The sequence below is a fragment of the Raphanus sativus genome, chromosome 3 (genome assembly GCF_000801105.2).
Source record: "Raphanus sativus cultivar WK10039 chromosome 3, ASM80110v3, whole genome shotgun sequence".
NCBI lineage: Eukaryota > Viridiplantae > Streptophyta > Magnoliopsida > Brassicales > Brassicaceae > Raphanus > Raphanus sativus.
In genome coordinates, this window is record NC_079513.1 from 23701988 (window position 1) to 23721024 (window position 19037).

Consider the following 19037-nt stretch of genomic DNA (forward strand, 5'->3'; position numbering starts at 1 on the left):
AAATATCACATCACGAAATCTTAACACAATATTCACAATAATTGGAAACAAAATAACAATCAAAGATTTTTTTTCTTATTTCTACGATGGCAATATAATCAAAACAGATATTTACGATAAATTACCACTAAGAGTCATAGAGTGTCGTTTTGGTGTATAAAAGGATTAACATGTTCTATAAAAGGAAATTACGTATTTTTGATATTATTAATATTCCGTTTAGTTTTAATAGCTTAACTTATTCAAACTGATATCATAATATTAGTTAGTGTGATTGCTTAAATATAGGAGATGTTATGGAATATCATTTATTTTAGTGATACAATTAAGTTTATCAATTTAATTAGGGTGGTTTAATATTTAAGGCCAATGGCATCCTATTGTAAATATTAAGAAAAAAGTTAGGGTTAGTTCTAAATTGTACTTCAAAAAATTATTTTTACAGAAATATTTTCCAATAACAACTATCAAAAATTCATATTTCAAATCAAAATAATAATTTAAAATTATATCAAAAATTGATTCAACATATACATATATATTCAAAAATTATTTTTACTAAAATATTTTCCAATAACAATTATTAAATTGTTTTCAATATATATAAGAAAATACAATAAAAAATTCAAATTTCATATAACAACTTAAATTATGATTTTTATATTTCACATTAAATTTTTAAAATATAATACATGTGATTATTTATAGGATAGTACGTATAAAATACTATATATTAGTTATATGTTTGCTCTATTTTTAAAAAACAAAATAGATTGTGAATTAGGGTGGGTTTCGGGTACCCATTTGGGTTCGGTTCGTGTCTGTTTTGGTTTCGGGTTCCCGGGGTTAAAGATTTCATTCCCATTCAGATATTTCAAAATTTTGGTTTTGATTCAATTCGTATCTTTGCGGGTTCGTTCGGTTTCGGATAACCCATTTAAATTATTTTTAAATTCAATATATACTTTAATTTTCTCAAAATATAGAAACAAATTAATATTTAAATTTTCAGAATAAATAATTATAATACCTAAACTTAACATATAAATTGGTTTGATTTAAATATTTGGATAGAAAATCAATAATTATTTTAAATATTTTGGTGTTTTGAGTATACTTTAGCTATTTTAGATATTTACATTTGACTATTTATATATATTATCAATTATTTAAACCAACTTAAAAGTACCATATATATTCTGGATGTTTTTATATATATTAAATTTAAAAAATAATATATATAATTATGTAAATCTATTTCGAAAACATTCAGGTATCTGAAATACTTCGGTTCAGATCGGATTTAGTTTCAGTTCTCCAAATATAAATATTTTGAATAATTGAATATTTAATCAATTTCAGTTCGAATTTGATACTTCTTTTTGGATCGGGATCGGTTCAATCTTTTGGATTCGGGTATTTTGTCCAACTCTAATATTGACACAGAAAATAAATAGCAACATATTTTATAAAAAAATATATCCGCACGGGCGTGCGGGTCAAAATCTAGTTATTTATTTAAAAGGAAAGTTGATTATTCATAGTAAAATAATATGATTACTTTAACAGTTTTTTTTGTTTAGCCTTTTAAAAAGGAATACTACTTATTTTATAGTTAGTTTTTCTCAGTTTTAAAGAAGAATAGTTAGTTTTTCTTTATGATTTTTATTAAATAATTTCTTGTACTTGTAGGATTAATAATTCTCTTTATTTAGTATCTTTAAAAATAAAAAATTGTAACTAAAAACAGTTACTTTAAAATAATTTTTACAATTTTTTTAAGATTAAAAATGAAAATTACTATCCAATATTTTAATAATATATAATTGTAAAAGACTATGTAATAGTAATTTTTCATTTCTAAAATCTAAAATAACCGTAAATGAATATTTTGTAATAATAATTTTGTTTTTCTAAATATTTTTTAAATTCTAAATAAAAGATAATTGTGTCATATTTTGTCACATGTTACAATTTAAAAAAAAATATTGATACATATCACGATCATGTTAATGAGCAACTTTGAAAAAATAAGTTTTATAATAATAAGATATAAAGAATGATAGAAAATATAAATAAGGTACTATACATGGGCAGATCTAGGATCATATATAGTTGGAGACAGACACACATTTTTTGAATTGGGGGCACTTGTACAAACATCAAGCTAACTTTTAAGGATATATGAAAGCAAATATATGGTAAATGCTCGACTGTCCTAGGACGATATCGAAATGCATTGGTTGGAATCATGCTATCAAATTTCGACGTGTCACCATATGCATATATAGAATAAATGATGTGAACAGTCAGTTGGCGTGGCAGAGTTCTAAATAAATTATTCAAATATTATGCACATATTTTTTTTGTAACTTAAATATTATGCATACTTTTTTTGTAAACAAATATTATGCATATTTTCAAAGAGTGTTTTAGTTGTTATATAATAGCGTTACTAATTAAAATATTAAACTGAATAACGAGCAAAAGTTCGACTATTAAAAATTTAACGAAATTTTGTCAAAATGTCTATAGAATGTTCTCTATTAAAGTAGTAAAAAGAAAAAAAAAGATTAAAAATGTTCTTCCACACTAAACTTACACGACACAACGATATAGTCATCCTCGGATTCTCATTAGTCTATGTGTGGGGCCGTGGGGGGTTGGATCTGAGAACGACTTTAATTAACGACTAAAGCGAAAAAAACACATGACATTTATAAAATATTTGTAATAATAGTCATTTTTAATTATTTGAGACCAAAGACCATACTGTGGTCTTTCATTAATCGTTAAATATTTTGTTTAATTACCGTTGAACAAGACCATTCAACGCAGGACAAAGAAAAAAAAAAGATTCTAAACAAGAGAGCCATGGATCCTCCAAGTCAAGTCAATGAAGACAGTGAAATAATACCAGACCAAGAAGAAGAAGCAGCTCTGTTGCTCCTAAAAAAAGTGACCCCACCAATCCTTCTGAAGGAATCAGCAGGTGATAACTCTTGCTCTATCTTCAGAATCCCTCACACTCTTGGGCGAGCCAACAACACAGCTTATGCACCCAAGATAGTCTCGATAGGCCCTTATCACCATCCTGATGACAAAGAACATGGACATCTCAAGATGATCGAGGAGCACAAGCAGCGTTATCTGGAGTTATTCGTGTCAAAGACCAAGGAGAATGGCGTCAGTCTTAGTCACTTAGTCAAAGTAGTCTCGGATATGGAACCGAAGATAAGAGATTCTTATTCCGAGAATCTTGAACTTAGTCAAGAAAAGCTGACCAGGGTGATGCTTCTTGATAGTTGTTTCATTCTTATGCTATTTCTTGTGGTCACGAGAGAGTTTGAGTACAAGAACTTCACCGACCCTATTTTCAAGATGAGATGGATACTGCCTACTATTCGGAGTGATCTTCTCCTTCTCGAAAACCAGGTTCCTCTCTTTCTTCTTAATAAAATTTTAGAGACATCAAAGTTAGCTTCATCCACAAGCTTAAACGAGATGGCCTTCGAGTTCTTCAGCTATTCGATAAGAAAACCAGACGCATTCTGGGAGAAACATAAGAATCTTCGGGCAAAACATCTTCTTGATCTCATTCGCAAGACTTTCATACCCATCGTGTCTCCACCAACCACCCAAAGACATTGCTGCATCGATATTTCAAGTGGTTTTGGTGGAAAAACAAGACCAACTACACTCAAAAACACTTGTTCAAGTAAGAAAGGCAGTTCAAAGGAGAGCACTGGAGCACAAACGTCACCACCTCCCAGCCCTTTTCTTGGACTAATTGTCTCAGCCAAGAAGCTTCGTCTCCGAGGAATAAAATTCAAGCGGAGGAAGGATGTAGACACGCCGTTAGACATAAGTTTCAAGAACGGTTTGCTTGAGATACCATTACTAGTCTTTGATGATTTTATGAGCTCTGTTTTAATCAACTGCGTCGCCTTCGAGCAGTTCAACATGAGATGCTCAACTGAGATCACAAGCTACGTAGTTTTCATGGGTTGTCTGATAAACATAGAAGAGGATGCAACTTTCTTAGTGGAGAAAGGGATCATAGAGAACTACTTCGGGACGGGTGAACAAGTTTCTCTCTTCTTCAAGAACATCGGGAAAGACATCTCGTTCAGCATATCTAAGAGTTATTTATCAAAGGTGTTTGAGAGAGTGAACAAGTACGCTTCAAAAGGATGCCATGTACACTGGGCTGGGTTCAAGTACACACATTTCAACACTCCATGGACGTTTTTATCATCTTGTGCTGCTTTGCTGCTGCTTCTACTTACCATATTCCAAGCCTTCTTTGCAGCCTTCGCTTATTTTCGTCCTCCCAAGAACAATTGAACGTATGTGTTTTTTGTTATATCTTTTGTTTGACAAGTTTTATTATTCCAGGTAGTTATATGTACAATTTTATTGCCTCGGTCTTGTTAAATTGTGTTGCACTTGAATCTTTAGTAGTTAATTTCAAGCATGTTCTTCACCAAAACTTGGGACAGGGGAAAACTGGAAGATCTCTTTTTCTCAGAGTGATATTGATCGAATAGTTAAACTGAAACCTGCTTGGGGAGCGAATGATACCTACGAATGGGTTCATGGTCTGGTTGTTTTACTGTGAAGTCGGATTACTGGTTGGCGAGTGTGCTAGATCAATCAGATGTCCGTAGAAAGGCTGTGGCAAGGCTTTCTTTTAATGTCTTAAAACAGCAGAGTGTGGAAAGTGGATACTGCACCCAAGATACGTAATTTTATGTGGAAGGCTCTCTCGAACGCACTGGCGGTGAGTGACGAGCTTTTGGCTAGGGGTCTCTGCCGTGGAGGATGCTTCTCCAGCCATGCGAGCATGATGATGACGCTGGAGTTTCCAAGAAGCCTTTGTTTCTGCAATACTTTCCGGTAAGTGCTTAGCCAATAGGCAGTCCGGCTTAGTTAGGATCCTCCACTATATCTTAGCTAGGAAAGCTTGATTAAAATCTTGAAGATGCTCTTGGCTAACTTTTACCGATAGAATATGTAAAGATATTGTGATTTTCGGGTTTGATATTCTGAAATTTATTGATGTCTTAATCGTACTAACCCGTAACTGAGACGAGTATAGGCATAGCAAGTTCACAACAACGAAAAGAAAATACAAGAAACAAATTTGGTAAAAATCAAACTAATTGTTCCTTACGAATTCTAATTTAGTTTGAGTCGTTAGACGACGTGCTGTCTCCCAAGTCAAAGTCTTCTACTGCGTTAAATTTAGTGTGTGGTGGTGTGTAAGGCCGCCGCCGCCTTGGCGCTGCAATAAATATTCTTCCTGCAATTGCACCAAGTGTGTCACGGCAACATCAATTTTTGTTAGTCTTGCCAGTACATCAAGAAAGATGCCTTTTGATGGCATGCTAATTCATATGGCATATTCGCATTTGAAAGTTAAAAAAAAATAACCGTAACTGTATTTTTGATGGCATGCTAATTCATATTCACATGTTCGCATTTGAAAGTAAAGAAACAAACGGCAACATCTACATAACGTCAATTTGTACAAAACCTTTGTTATAATCGCATAAAACAAAATAAAATAAAAGACTCACCTATTAAGAACCTCAAGAGAAGGTATGTAAGAAAAAGAATTGATCCCAAGATCAAGGGATCTAAGCCTAAAAGCATAATCATCTTCTTCTGTATTGTGTGTTTTAGGTGAGACCGATAACTTGTTTTTTTGTACAAATTGATCAACGCAGATGGAAAAACTTTATACCCAACAAACAAACAAAGCGTCAACGCAGATGGGAAGTGGTAAATTGTTTTTTCTTTAATGACCTAAGGTGCTATTATCAATATAATTCGACACAAAGATCTAAATTAATGACCGAGGTAGTTTGTTTTTATCGATGTGGCGTATGTATATGAGCTGGTGTTCATTCAATAAATATAAACGAGGAGTTGGTGCTCATTCAACAAATATAAACAAGGAAGAGTTGCAAGGTTCGGATTCTGGATGTACATATCAAAGTCAAAACTATTAGTTGGCATAACTTAACGTGATTTGTCTGTTCTTTTGGATTACAGTGATAGAACCTTCAAAGTCTTGCATCGACCGGATAAACAACAGTGTTCAGTGGTATACTATTTGTTTTTAAAGTGTGATGGATAACAGATGGTGTATTTTGTTTAATTATTACTCCCGGGTCCAATAGTGTATTTTTGTTTATTATTATCGGGTTTTGAAAAATTGTTTTTTTTTCGTGTTGTTTAATTTTTATGTATTGCCATCTACTACTAACTAGGTGTTATTTAGTTTAGAACAAAGGATGAAGGGCCTCCTTGTTTGTTATGAAAGCTTTGGTAAAGACATGCATTCTAAACACTAACGATTCTTCATCCTCAAGCATATATCATATCATTACTAATTCTGTAGTAGAGAAACATGTAATCATCACGTGCATAAAATCAGTGATCAATGGGTTAAGACAAGACAATATTATGTTGTTTCACATCCTCAGGTTTGTGTTGTTTGTTTCTTACTACTGCTGCTTCTAAACTGGAACCAACCACCACTTCTTTATTGAAGCTAATGGGCCGGTCTGTTGCACACCAAAAGAGAGAGAAAAACTTCTTTCCTGTCGTTTTTCAAATGATTTGGAAACACCTTAAACGACGACGTCGTGGAAGTAAAAAAATAAACGAACCCTAAATCGCGAGCAGTTTCCTCCTTCCTTCCTTCCTTCCAAGTTCGTTCCAATCCGAAACTCTCCGTCTCTGCTCGTTTCTCTCACGGCGTGCGTGCGTGCGTGAGCTTTCTCTGCCAATCCGTTCTTCCCCCCCCCCCTCTTGTTTAGGTACTATCTCTGGTTCCGTGTCTGTGCTCGTAGCTCTTCTGTCTCTAGACTTATATCTCATCTCATCTGCTTTGTATTCCATGGCTACATGTTCAAAAATGAATTCTTTAGGGATCCTTTATAGATTCTTATTGTATTTGATTGGTTCTGGAACCTTCCTGTAATCTCATTCTCTTACAGAAGACAAAAAAAAACACATCTTTATGGGGACAAAGTTTCAATCTTTTTAGCTTGTTTTTCTTTTGTGTTACTTTCAGACCAACCTGCGTCTGTCTTCTTGAAGTTTCCGACTTTTGCGGCTAATTTGAATTTCTTGAAATTGGTTGGAGAGAGTTCAGAGAAAATGGACAACGGGAACAACGACGAACAAATTGATGTTGGATCGGTGGTTGAAGCTGTTTCCGCCGACCACTCCTTCGGTGCTCCCCTCTATGTGGTTGAGAGCATGTGCATGCGCTGCGGTGAAAACGTATATATCTCTCTCTCCCTCCCTCTCTCACACACTCATACTTTTACTCTGAATGTTTTGGATGAAACCTTTGTTAGATTAGTTTCTCTCTTTTAACCTTTTCAGCTTGTTTTTTTTTTCTTCCCAATAGTGTACATGAACATAGCTTTCTTACTTCTTTTCCAGGGAACAAGCAGGTTTCTGTTGACTTTAATTCCTCACTTCAGAAAGGTATTTGTCATTCTCTCTTTTCAAGAGGATTTTTGTTATGACATAAACCACTGAAACGCCACTCTAAGAGGATCCTTTTTTTTTGGTTTAGAAAAGACTCGTTTACGTTTGGTTTTATGTTCTATTATTCTGTACCTTTGTGTTTGCTGACAATCTTACTGCTCAACTACTACTTCCTACAGGTCTTAATATCTGCATTTGAATGTCCCCATTGCGGAGAGAGGTACAACTTTTTAACGATTTTTGAGATGCGTTTTAACTATTCCGTATGAGCAGGGTTTTGTAAAGGAAAACTAAAAAAAAGAAAAAAAAAAACTAAAATAGTTTCTCTTTTCTCAGTTGAGAAGATAAGGACTTTAATTTCATCTCTTATCTATGATATAGGAATAATGAGGTTCAGTTTGCGGGAGAGATTCAACAACGTGGTTGCTGTTACCATCTAGAGGTTCTAGCTGGCGATGAGAAGGTTAAATCCATTTTCCGTTTTTTTTTTCTCTTCCCATTTTGAAATCCATTTACCATGTGCTTAGAATGTAGCAATCCATTCCATGGTTATTTGTAAGAAACGTGAGTATCTGGTTTTGGTCCTTGTTTCTGGCTCCTTAAAGCTAATTGTTGTTTCTGGTGTGAATGCAGATATTTGACCGGCAGGTTGTGAAATCTGAATCAGCCACTATTAAGGTGAGTTTGTCTTTTGCTTTTCTTGGACTCAAAATACCCTTGATTTTGCAGATTAGAGACGCTTCCTCTAATCTTCCTGAAAACTGTGAATTAGTTTTGCTTCTTGTATTATGAAACTCGAAACTGACATTAGTTTGCGAATATATATATGCCTTCAGATTCCTGAACTGGATTTTGAGATTCCACCAGAGGCCCAACGTGGAAGTTTGTCTACTGTAAGTGCTTCTTGTCTTTCTTAACCATCTTGTCATGAATTTCGTAAGTAATTATTCCTTAGAGCGACCTAAGAATCGCCTGGTCTACGCATGAGAACAAATTAGTGGTGCATGTAGTGACCGTCAAACAATAATCTCAACACTTGATTACTGGGAAGATCGCCACGAGAACTCTATCTGTGTTACTCTTTTCAGCTTTAGCCAGATGTTATCACCTATAAGTTAGGAAAAAAATTTCTAGTTCGTTGTCAATGACTCTCCTTATTTGTTTATTTTACAGGTGGAAGGAATACTAGCGCGGGCTGCTGATGAACTGAGTGCCCTTCAAGAAGAACGCAAGGTATACTTCTGACTAAGAGCTGAAAATTTTATGTTTTATGTCAAGTTTAATTGTTTTACACTCGACAATCTTTAACTTATGTATTTTGCTGGACACAGAAAGTGGATCCTAAAACTGCTGAAGCGATAGACCAATTCTTGTCCAAGCTGAGAGCTTGTGCTAAAGCAGAGACACCCTTCACCTTCATTTTGGACGATCCTGCTGGAAACAGCTTCGTTGAGAACCCGTAAGTATATTCGACATGAAAATACCTAAAAAGAATATAGGAAGAAGTTATGTTTATTTCATTTGCTTATTGACAAGTTTTGCAAACATGACAGACATGCTCCATCGCCAGATCCCTCTTTAACCATCAAGTTCTATGACCGAACACCAGAGCAACAAGCAACACTTGGATATCTTGCTGACCCTTCGCAGGCTGGACAATCAGAAGGAAGCCTTGCCCCACCTTCTGCTGAAACAACTTATGTACCTCATGGAGCAGTCGGAGCAACAGCTGGTCGTCGAGCGATTGCTCAGAGTAATAGCACTGATATTTCCGATAACTTGTTTAGATACTCTGCGCCTGAAGAGGTAACTTCTGATTCTTTTACTTCTTGAATTAGTTATGTTGACTGTTTTAAGTTTATGATCATTCGAGTGTTAAACTTAGATGGTGATAAGATTTTTGTTCATATTCTAACAGGTGATGATTTTCCCTTCAACCTGTGGAGCATGTACGAAGCAATGTGAGACACGGATGTTCGTGACTAGTATCCTTTCAGAGTTCCATTCTTTGGTTTTCTGCAACAAGTTTTCCATATGTTGTTTAACACTTGACAGAAAGTAGAAATCCCGTACTTTCAGGAGGTTATTGTCATGGCATCCACATGTGAGGATTGTGGCTATCGCAATTCTGAGGTTGGGTTCACTTTTGTTTGATCTTGTTAGAGATTTTGCAGACATATATGCCTGGTCTTGAAGGTTATTAACTTTTTTTTTTTGGGTAATCATGAGCAGTTGAAGCCTGGTGGTGCTATTCCTGAGAAGGGAAAGAAAATTACTCTCTCTGTGAAGAACATCACTGATCTTAGCCGAGACGTTATCAAGGTTAGTTTTTCGCTTCAGCTTGTATGTATACTGTAGTTTTGCACCAGTAAGGATCAAGAGAGTGAGTTCCCCATATCATTCTATATATATCTTAGAGTAGTTGAGAATGTCACATTACAGTTGAAGTATATACCCTTCCAGAAAGTGATAAATTGAAGTTTAAGTTGGATAAAGGTTTTGACAATGAATCTAGTTCACTACTAAATTTTATTGGTACCGTGAAAAATCTTCACACTGTTCATTCAAATGTAATGGTATATCCTCATGTCCTGGCACAAGTTAAAATAATTAGATCGTGGAACGTGTTATGAAGGTGTCGGATAAGTGGCTAACCTTCGAGATCATATGTAAAACTGGCTTGTTTGATCTTTCTGAGTCTTTGTTATAGCTATAACGCACAGTTGATGGCAACACTATAGTAGGCAACCTTGTGAACCACAATTTAGGCTAGGAAATGGATTATTATGTTTGTTTTTTTTAAGAGCAATACCTTATAGTGTAGTTTGTTATTAATGGTAAATTTTGTTTCTTGTATATTAGTCAGACACAGCCGGAGTGATAATCCCGGAACTTGATCTGGAGCTAGCTGGTGGTACACTTGGTGGAATGGTGACAACAGTTGAAGGGTTGGTCACGCAGATCAGAGAAAGTGAGTTATGACCATACTCTTAACAACATTTACCATTTATCCATGTCAAGTCTGAATTATACTCCTTAAATCATTTTAATGTGGGCTAAAGTATTGTATAACTGATATATTAAACCATACTCTTAAGTCAGTATGTCAAGCACCTGATCCAACTATCCTATATTTCTGCCTTGCAAAGCTTTAATTTTTTGGATAATGGAATCATTTCGAGATTCTTTATCTCCAATGATGGATTATAGATCTTAGATACTGACACAAGTGTGTGGTATGGGTATTCACAGGCCTAGCGAGAGTTCACGGATTCACTTTTGGTGACAGTCTAGATGAGAGTAAGAAGAACAAGTGGAGAGAATTTGGATCCAGGCTTACTAAGGTAAGCATCTTTATTGAATTTATGTTAATTTATTACCCTTGTCGTGTTCTTCATGTACATGAAAAAAGCAAAGCAATAAGACACCTGGTTTCCATAATGAAAGATGTTTTTTATCCTTACCTTTGCAGCTCCTAAGCTTAGAACAGCCATGGACGTTGATTCTTGATGATGAATTAGCAAATTCCTTTATTTCACCACTAACAGATGATATCAAAGATGATCATCAGCTCACATGTAAGTTTCCCTGACTACACCCTTTAGTTGGATTAGCTCAAGATTGAAACAAATGTTCAGACATTTTGTATGAAACTGACTTTAGACTCAGTATGTGAATAAGAACAAGACTCAAATGTGTTTGGAATAACATGTGTTGTTGTTTTTGGAACTACAGATGAAGAGTTCGAGAGGTCATGGGAGCAGAACGAGGAGTTGGGTCTCAACGACATAGATACTTCTTCAGCTGATGCTGCTTATGGATCCACGGAGAAAACTAAATTACCTTAAACCTAGATAGTGAGATAACTTGATTTTGAGACCAATGATGGTGATCAAAGAGATGGATATGCATGTTTTTGTTGTATGGTAAAAACAATTCAAGAATTAGAGAGAAACCTGCTCTTGTTTTATTTTTATAAAATTCTAAAAGAAACAATTTTTCTAAAAATTTACAATGAGGCTATTGAGTTTTTTTTTCAACTATTTAATGAGGTGCAATGAGATGTTGAACACATAATTGAAAATGGTATAGATTAAACAGAATTGAAACAAACAGAGAGAAGAAAAACAATAGCAAATGGTGATATATTTGTTATTTTCATTTTTCACGTTAATTATTTTTGTTTAATTTTATATAGTAAATAATTTTATTTTTTATTTAATTTCATATTTTTTTTTATATACTTCATTAATAGAAATTTGTTTTATTTGACTTGGGTACAAAACAAAACTAAAATTTTAATATAATTTAATTTAGTTTTTAGCAAATTCAAACTTGATTTTTTACAATAATAAAAATAAAATGATCCATTTGAATTTTACTGACTTTTTGTTAACAAAAATCAAAAATATAACATAAATAGTTAATTAAGCTGCTGAAACAAAATCAGTTGAATTATTATGTAGAGAAAAAGTAATATGATATGTAATACTAAAAGATAAAAATTAGGATGTTGAATAACGAACCATTGTATATAGTTTTATAACGTACCAGTATTACCATCCCGGGCTACACTAGTGGCCATTTTAAACTGCATTTAAGTTATTTGTTTTGAAAAAGAAATAAATGTTATTTTTTCTGTCAAATACTGATTGCTATTTTAGTCATACTCTTTTAGAGATTGATAAAATGGAGATTTAAAGTTAGAATTGTTGCATCCAAAGAAAATAGTTAAATGTGTTAATAGAATTAACTATTGTGATTATATATATATATATATATATATAAACAGTTTTATAAAAATTAAAATACAAATAAAACACGTAAAAATATTTAATATTATATATATAAATAATTTTATAAAATTAAATATAAATAAAAACACTTAAAATAATTTAAAATTATTACATGTGATCTGCTTAATTAATTTTTAGTTTTTAAAGTAGAATTTTATTACAATATAATTGTACTTATACTTTATATAATTAAAGTAAAAATGAAACTAAAACAAATAATAAGGAAGTATTTTTGAACTATTTATTCAATTTTTTTGATATGAAAGATAATTTCCCAACTGAAAATAAAAGAATAAAAACATATTTAGGGATTCTTCTCCATTGCATCCTTTGTAGACGTTACCAACCTTGGAATTTCAAAATAGGACAAAACATGTATAAAATAGTTAACATATATAATAGATTCATAAAAAATTTGTAAAATATTTGAATATTTATTCTGTTTTTTTTGTTGAAAAGAATATTTTTTTCTTTGTAAAATAGTCAATCCATAACTAACAGATTTGTAAATACTTAGTTTCTAAATTGCAGATTATCATATATACTTACAGTTGCCTAAATTGGTGACAAAGCTCTGAGTTTTGTTTCTGAAGATTTAAGATTTGAACAGATCATACTATCATCTTTAACCTCAATCATGAAAAAAATTAGAAAATATAAAATTAAGAAGGTAAAAAAACATGAGACTTAATACAGACATGTACGGATACTATGCTACATTCAAAAAAGAAAGAAGAAAGAAAGAAAGAAAGAAAGAAAGAAAGAAAGAAGAAAGAAAGAAAGAAAGAGAAAGAAGAAAGAAAGAAAGAAAGAAAGATGAAGAGATGTTACAAAAAATATGAAGAAGAAACGATGGAAAAGAGTAGGGAAAGGAATAATTAAAGATGGAGACGTGACTGGAAGCTAGATGATTCTAAAAGAAAATGGAGACGTGACTGGAATTATCTATAAAATAGTTAACATATGGAGGCGTGACTGGAAGCTAGATGATTCTAAAAGAGTTGAAACCATGTGAAATGGAGACGTGACTGGAAGCTAGATGATTCTAAAAGAAAATGAACGTGTTGTTTTTGACTCGGAAATTTAGGGAGTTAGATTTTTACAGTAGAAAAACAAAATTAGATATTTTTTTATAAAATTAACATGGGCATGTGTCAGAATTTATTGGTATATTGATTTGTGATTTAGTATATAAAAGATAAGAAAATAAATTAAAAAGTGGAAAGTAAGACTAAGAATAAAAATAAAAGGCTTATCACATCATTAAGCTCACTTCTTGTTACTGGATGATTGACCTCAAGATTTAGGTCACGTAGATAACATTTCCTTATACAAGTAGATATGGACACACACGGACAGCAATAAACAACTGCACGTAGATAGCATTTCTTTATACACAAAACCCTTTTTTATAACACAAAAAAATTAATGATAACTGTGCTATTTTGTTTCATAGATTTCTTACTTGATATACATGATATTCATTCTTTAAGTATTATTGTCAATTTTTAGAAAATTAATGATATACTGTACTATTTTGTTTCATATATTTCTTACTTGATATACATGATATTCATTCTTTAAATATAATTTTTCATGTTACAAAAAAAAAAAAAAATTTCCAAAATGATAAAAAATTTAGCTGGAAAGGTTTAAGGCGTTGACAATGCCATATTGTGAATTTCTTTTGTTGGTGTTATATTTACAATTATTTAATTTCAACCAGTTTTGTTCAAATATCCTATAATATGATAAAGACCATATAAATTAATACATTCATCACTCTTTTATAAAATTATAATATTATGTATTTTAGGTAAAAATGTATTCCAATTCACTACAGGAAAAGTAATGTATACGAAAAGGAGAGATTGTGCCCGACAAAAACAAAGAAGAAGAAAAAGGAGAAAATGTGATTCATTGTATATTCATCGCAAGACAACAATTACGCATGTCAACGACACAAGACTCGCAACACAATTAAACTACGTCAATAAGTGTATGCTAGTTTGACGGTGTCTCTCTTCATTCTCACTAACCTCTTTACTTTTGCTATTTTCGTGATAAACTTTTAATTTTAGAAAATAATAGAAGAAACGTGTTTCAGACCATCTCCAATTCACCTATATTTTCATCTCTACATTTTCTCCTAAAATAGAAAAACCTGTTATAGAGATGAATTTGTTCCAATATATGTCTGTATAATAGAGTTTCTCTATTTATAAAAAAAAATATAGAGAATTCATATTTTCATCTCTAAATATAGAGGCAAATTAGAATTTTTCTGTATTTTTTCTAAAATAGAGGAATTTTATTATAGAAACATACATTGGAGCAAATACATTTCTATAATAGAAATCTCTATTTTAGAAAAAAATATAGAGGTATACATTGGAAATACTCTCAATAAATATTCTCATATATTTCTCATATATGGATTTCTACACTATAAAATATGAGATCCATAGTGTCACCTAAGAACCAATCCTAAAGTCTTAAGCATCTTTTCCTAAACAGTTTCTCTCTTTCTCCTCGTCTTTCTAGTTCATTATTCTTAGTTTTTTAATTAAGTTAAAGACTGATAATCTAATGTTTTAATATAATTATAATTCATAAATTTTAGATTATGCATTTTTGTTAACTCAAGCTAGTCACCTTTTGTTTCAGTTATAAGTAACGATAATGATGCTTTTTATGATCGTTGCGGTCCTTGTATGCCTTGCATGCTACATTTACCGATCATTGAAGCCTCCACCACCGAGAATCTGCGATGATCCTCATGGTCCTCCGGTTACTTCTCCGAGAATCAAGCTCAGTGATGGAAGACATATTGCTTATAAAGAATCTGGTGTTAATAGTACCAATGCTAAGTACAAGATCATCGTCGTCCATGGATTTGGCAGCTCCAAAGACATGGATTTTCCTATCTCTAAGGTATGTTCTGATTTTGTAGTTAACTCTGCCATCTGCTCTCTTCTCTCTTATTGATTCTCACACATGTTAAAGGTGGTCTAGTAGCAAATGAGTTCTAGGTTGCTAAGCAACTCAGGTTTGTATGCATTTCACTAAACACTATCATGTGACCAGATGAATAGAAGTCTATTGATTATGACCTATTTAAATTTTCAGAGAAAAGTTTCATCTATGGACTACACCTCTTCTTCTGGATTAATATGAAACAAATCTTATATAAGTCCAGAATACCTAAGAAGAAAACATATACCATTTAATTAATTTTATAATTGTTTTTTTTTAGCATTTAGTTTGATTTTACATGAAACCATGGTACGATACTGTTTTTTCTCAATTGATTCCCCACTTTATTGTATTTTAAGCAAAATCATTTTGTTAAGTGTCAAAATACCCTTTCCCTTTTTAGCTACTTCAAAAATTATATTTTATAAGAACTTAAACTAATTTATCAGCATTTAGTTTATACTATTATTTGTGAAAATATTTTATATTTATTTTTGAGCTCTCACGTTAAAAAATTAGAACGGTTAATGTCATTACATATTTAATGAATAGTAAATAATTAAAATTTTATTAGATAACTTTTTTGTAAATTATATATATATATATATATATATATAGCCAAAACATAAGATTTTTTTTTAAACAAATAATAATTCATATACATACTGTGTTGTTATCCAAAAATAATCTTTTAATCATACATAATTTTAACTTATAAATTTAAAAATTTATAAACACTAATGAAATTTTGTAATTTTTAATAATGAATGTAATAATAAATATTTATAATATGATCATGTCTTCATAAGTAGCCAAAACACCTAAATTTTCCTTTACATGTGTCATAATTTGTTGGTATTATACTATGTTTTTTCCTCAATTGATTCCAGTTTTTTTCATTTTAAGCAAACTCCTTTGTTAAGGGTCAAATACTCTTTTGAAAAAAAAATATTACAAAAACGTGTAAATATTTTTTTCTTAAAAAACGAATGAACAAAAAAAAAAATCCACATGTAAACACAAAAGAAGTTTAAAACAATCGCTACACTAAACAACGAGGTTTTTTTTATTTATTACAGGATCTTGTTGAGGAGCTAGGTCTATATTTTGTATTTTTCGATAGAGCAGGATATGGAGAAAGTGATCCACACCCTTCGCGCACAGTCAAAAGCGAAGCAAACGACATTGAAGAACTCGCCGACAAACTCACACTTGGACCAAAGGTCTACGTTATCGGGGTATCACTCGGTGCATACTCCGTTTATAGCTGCCTCAAATATATTCCCCACAGGTAAAAAAAATCAAAACTATTGTATTCAGTTTTTTTACACTTTCTTATCTCATATTCTAATGTTGTTTCGTTTCATAGACTAGCTGGTGCAGTCTTAGTGGTTCCATTTGTGAGCTACTGGTGGACCAAAGTACCTCAAAACATATTGAGTGAAGCGCTCAAGCTACTGCCAGAAACAGACCAGTGGACGTATAGAGTGGCTCATTATGTTCCTTGGCTCTTGTATTGGTGGTTGACCCAAAAATTGTTTCCTTCTTCGAGTATAATCTCTGGGAGCAGGGCGTTACGCAGCGAAAAAGATTTGACCATCATAAAGAAAAAGCAAGAGAATCCTAATCCTCTCATGGTAAAAATCAAAAACCTGATTTAAAAGTTTATAAGAATGAAAGGGCTAATTTAGTTTACATTAGTTTGAAGTATGCATTGAACACTGTTATTATCCTTCAAATTTCGTTCTTTTTTATAATTGGCATCAACCGAAAATTGGTATAATAATTTAATATTTGTACCAAAAAATGAAATTGCTAATTGAAAATGAGCTGTGTATGATCACCTGAGTTTTCTTTTTAATTCAACGTATTCGCAGTTTGATCCTATATTTTTACATTAGACGATCTGTTTTAACCCCAGGAAAAAGCCAGGCAACAAGGAGACCATGAAAGTCTTCACCGTGACATGATAGCTGGATTTGCAACATGGGAGTTCGACCCGACTGAACTGGAAAATCCATTTGTGGAAGGTGTAGGATCAGTACACATGTGGCAAGGGATGGAAGATAAGATTATTCCGCGTGAAATTAATCAATATATATCAAAGAAGCTTCCATGGATTAAGTACCACGAAGTCCCTGGTTATGGACATCTTCTAAACGCTGAGGAGGGGAAATGCGAAGACATTATAAAGGCTCTTCTTGTCGATGGATGATCATTTTATCTTCATCCTGAATCTAAACTGATGTTGGTCTCGTTTTAGATTTGGTTTACGGAAGAGATCTTTTATGCGTAAGAGAAATTAATATTGTTATCAGTTTATATATAACTTATAAAACAAGATCTAGTTGGGAAAAAATGGTAATGATTATATAGTTGGATAATACTTATTACGATGGATTTGTATGCTTGTCAGTTGTCACAAAAATGCTATTTGCAATATCTATTTGAGAAGTTTATAATTTTTTTTTCTTCTGAAAAATGGATTCCATCACAACTAGTGATAGAATGATGTGGCTGCAGCAAATTGCATTGTTATAAATTCCTATCTCACAAGTGCGACCAAGGCAGCAAATACATGTGAATTTGATATATGCCTTCAAACTTCAAAGACTGATCATATATCATGGTTCAGATTATAACTAACACCTCTCGTGGCTAAATTTGATGTCGTAGTTAGAAAGCTTACGCATATCACTTGTTTTAGCTAAATTACCGTTTTAAGTGTCTTTTTTAAAATGCTCATTCTAAGATGAACATTCTCATGTGTAGCATTTAAGGATTGACATTTTGCTCAGACGTAACGTGTGCATGGGTCATAGAAGAATGTGAAACCTAAAACTCAATCAAACTACCAAGACCATGTTGAAATTAATGAACTGAATCTCAAAACCATCTCTAGTGGAGATATTAAAGGTGAGTCTCTTACATTTTCATAAAAACCACATTTTATAGTCAGGATTAGATGGGCATCTCGAAATATTGAAAAATCCACCAAAAATTTTCTCTACTCTTTTTTGAAAATATGTAGTATTGTAAAAATAGTTTTTTTTTTTGTTTTTGAAAATACAAGGGATTCACACAATACTAAGAGCAGCATTAACGGTGGATAAGGAATTTGGATATCCAAATTAAAAAATATTAATTTTTATTATAGTTTTGTTAGATAAATAAATTAGACAACTAAGTTGCGAAAGAGTTCTAAAAAAGTTGGGTTATAGATACTTTTAATTCTATCTCTCTCTACTTTTTCTTTTCTAATAATATAATTTTTGATAGTAACCTTTCCTCATCCTCTCCAAATCTCCTTGTTAATGCTGCTCCAAGAAAGTAACTCTCAAAAAATTCATCAAGTTGGCTAAAAGGAACGAGAAGGACTTTCTCTCTCCTTATTCTCTCTGCGAAAATCCAAAACTGAAGTGAGCTTGAGCTCCGACGTCCGGTGAGTGCGTGAGCGCGACGGCCGGCGTCGGAGGCGCCCATTTTTCTCTGTTTCCATTCCTGTGTTGCTGCTCTGTGTTCTCCAACTTCTTATCCGACATATCGAGGGATCTGGGTTAGGGTTTCTAACCGGCGAGTGTTCTCTGCGCAAGGACTGTCTCACCGGCGACGACTCTACTTCCTCTGGTTTCCGGTGAGGTTATTGAAGAGGGAAACTCGAAGCAGTCGGCTTTTGAGTTGGGAGAAAATCGATTTTCTAATCTCAGATTAACTCCGTTCTTTCACGTCGTTTGTTTGAGAAGTTCGGAATGG

The 19037-nt window shown here is 32.6% G+C and overlaps 3 protein-coding genes and 1 long non-coding RNA gene across 5 annotated transcripts; all 4 read left to right on the plus strand.

Annotated features, from left to right (window-relative positions):
- The first annotated feature begins 2776 nt into the window (after positions 1-2776).
- Positions 2777-5496, plus strand: LOC130494679 (UPF0481 protein At3g47200-like). The gene is made up of 2 exons (XM_057005170.1): positions 2777-4349; positions 4503-5496. Exon 1 carries the CDS (start codon positions 2875-2877, stop codon positions 4345-4347), a length of 1473 nt encoding a protein of 490 aa, XP_056861150.1. The 5' UTR covers positions 2777-2874; the 3' UTR covers positions 4348-4349; positions 4503-5496.
- Positions 5497-5905: 409 nt separating this feature from the next.
- Positions 5906-6112, plus strand: LOC130509330 (uncharacterized). Its single transcript, XR_008943411.1, has 2 exons — positions 5906-5976; positions 6061-6112. It is a non-coding gene; the product is annotated as an uncharacterized LOC130509330 (long non-coding RNA).
- Positions 6113-6677: 565 nt separating this feature from the next.
- LOC130509329 (uncharacterized) lies at positions 6678-11555 on the plus strand. Of its 2 annotated transcripts, none has more exons than XM_057005168.1 (17): positions 6678-6830; positions 7088-7299; positions 7465-7509; positions 7692-7732; positions 7894-7975; positions 8146-8190; positions 8349-8405; positions 8686-8745; positions 8844-8971; positions 9066-9318; positions 9431-9497; positions 9575-9645; positions 9745-9834; positions 10375-10483; positions 10765-10856; positions 10985-11090; positions 11248-11555. In XM_057005168.1, the coding sequence occupies exons 2-17, from the start codon at positions 7174-7176 to the stop codon at positions 11358-11360; spliced, it is 1485 nt and encodes a 494-aa protein (XP_056861148.1). In that variant the 5' UTR covers positions 6678-6830; positions 7088-7173; the 3' UTR covers positions 11361-11555. The 2 variants fall into 2 exon arrangements, with proteins under 2 accessions (XP_056861148.1, XP_056861149.1); XM_057005169.1 differs by having other exon boundaries at positions 6684-6830; positions 7169-7299.
- Positions 11556-14909: 3354 nt separating this feature from the next.
- Positions 14910-17538, plus strand: LOC130509524 (uncharacterized). Its single transcript, XM_057005659.1, has 4 exons — positions 14910-15242; positions 16364-16575; positions 16654-16921; positions 17206-17538. The coding sequence occupies exons 1-4, from the start codon at positions 14991-14993 to the stop codon at positions 17497-17499; spliced, it is 1026 nt and encodes a 341-aa protein (XP_056861639.1). The 5' UTR covers positions 14910-14990; the 3' UTR covers positions 17500-17538.
- The last annotated feature ends 1499 nt before the right edge of the window (positions 17539-19037 follow it).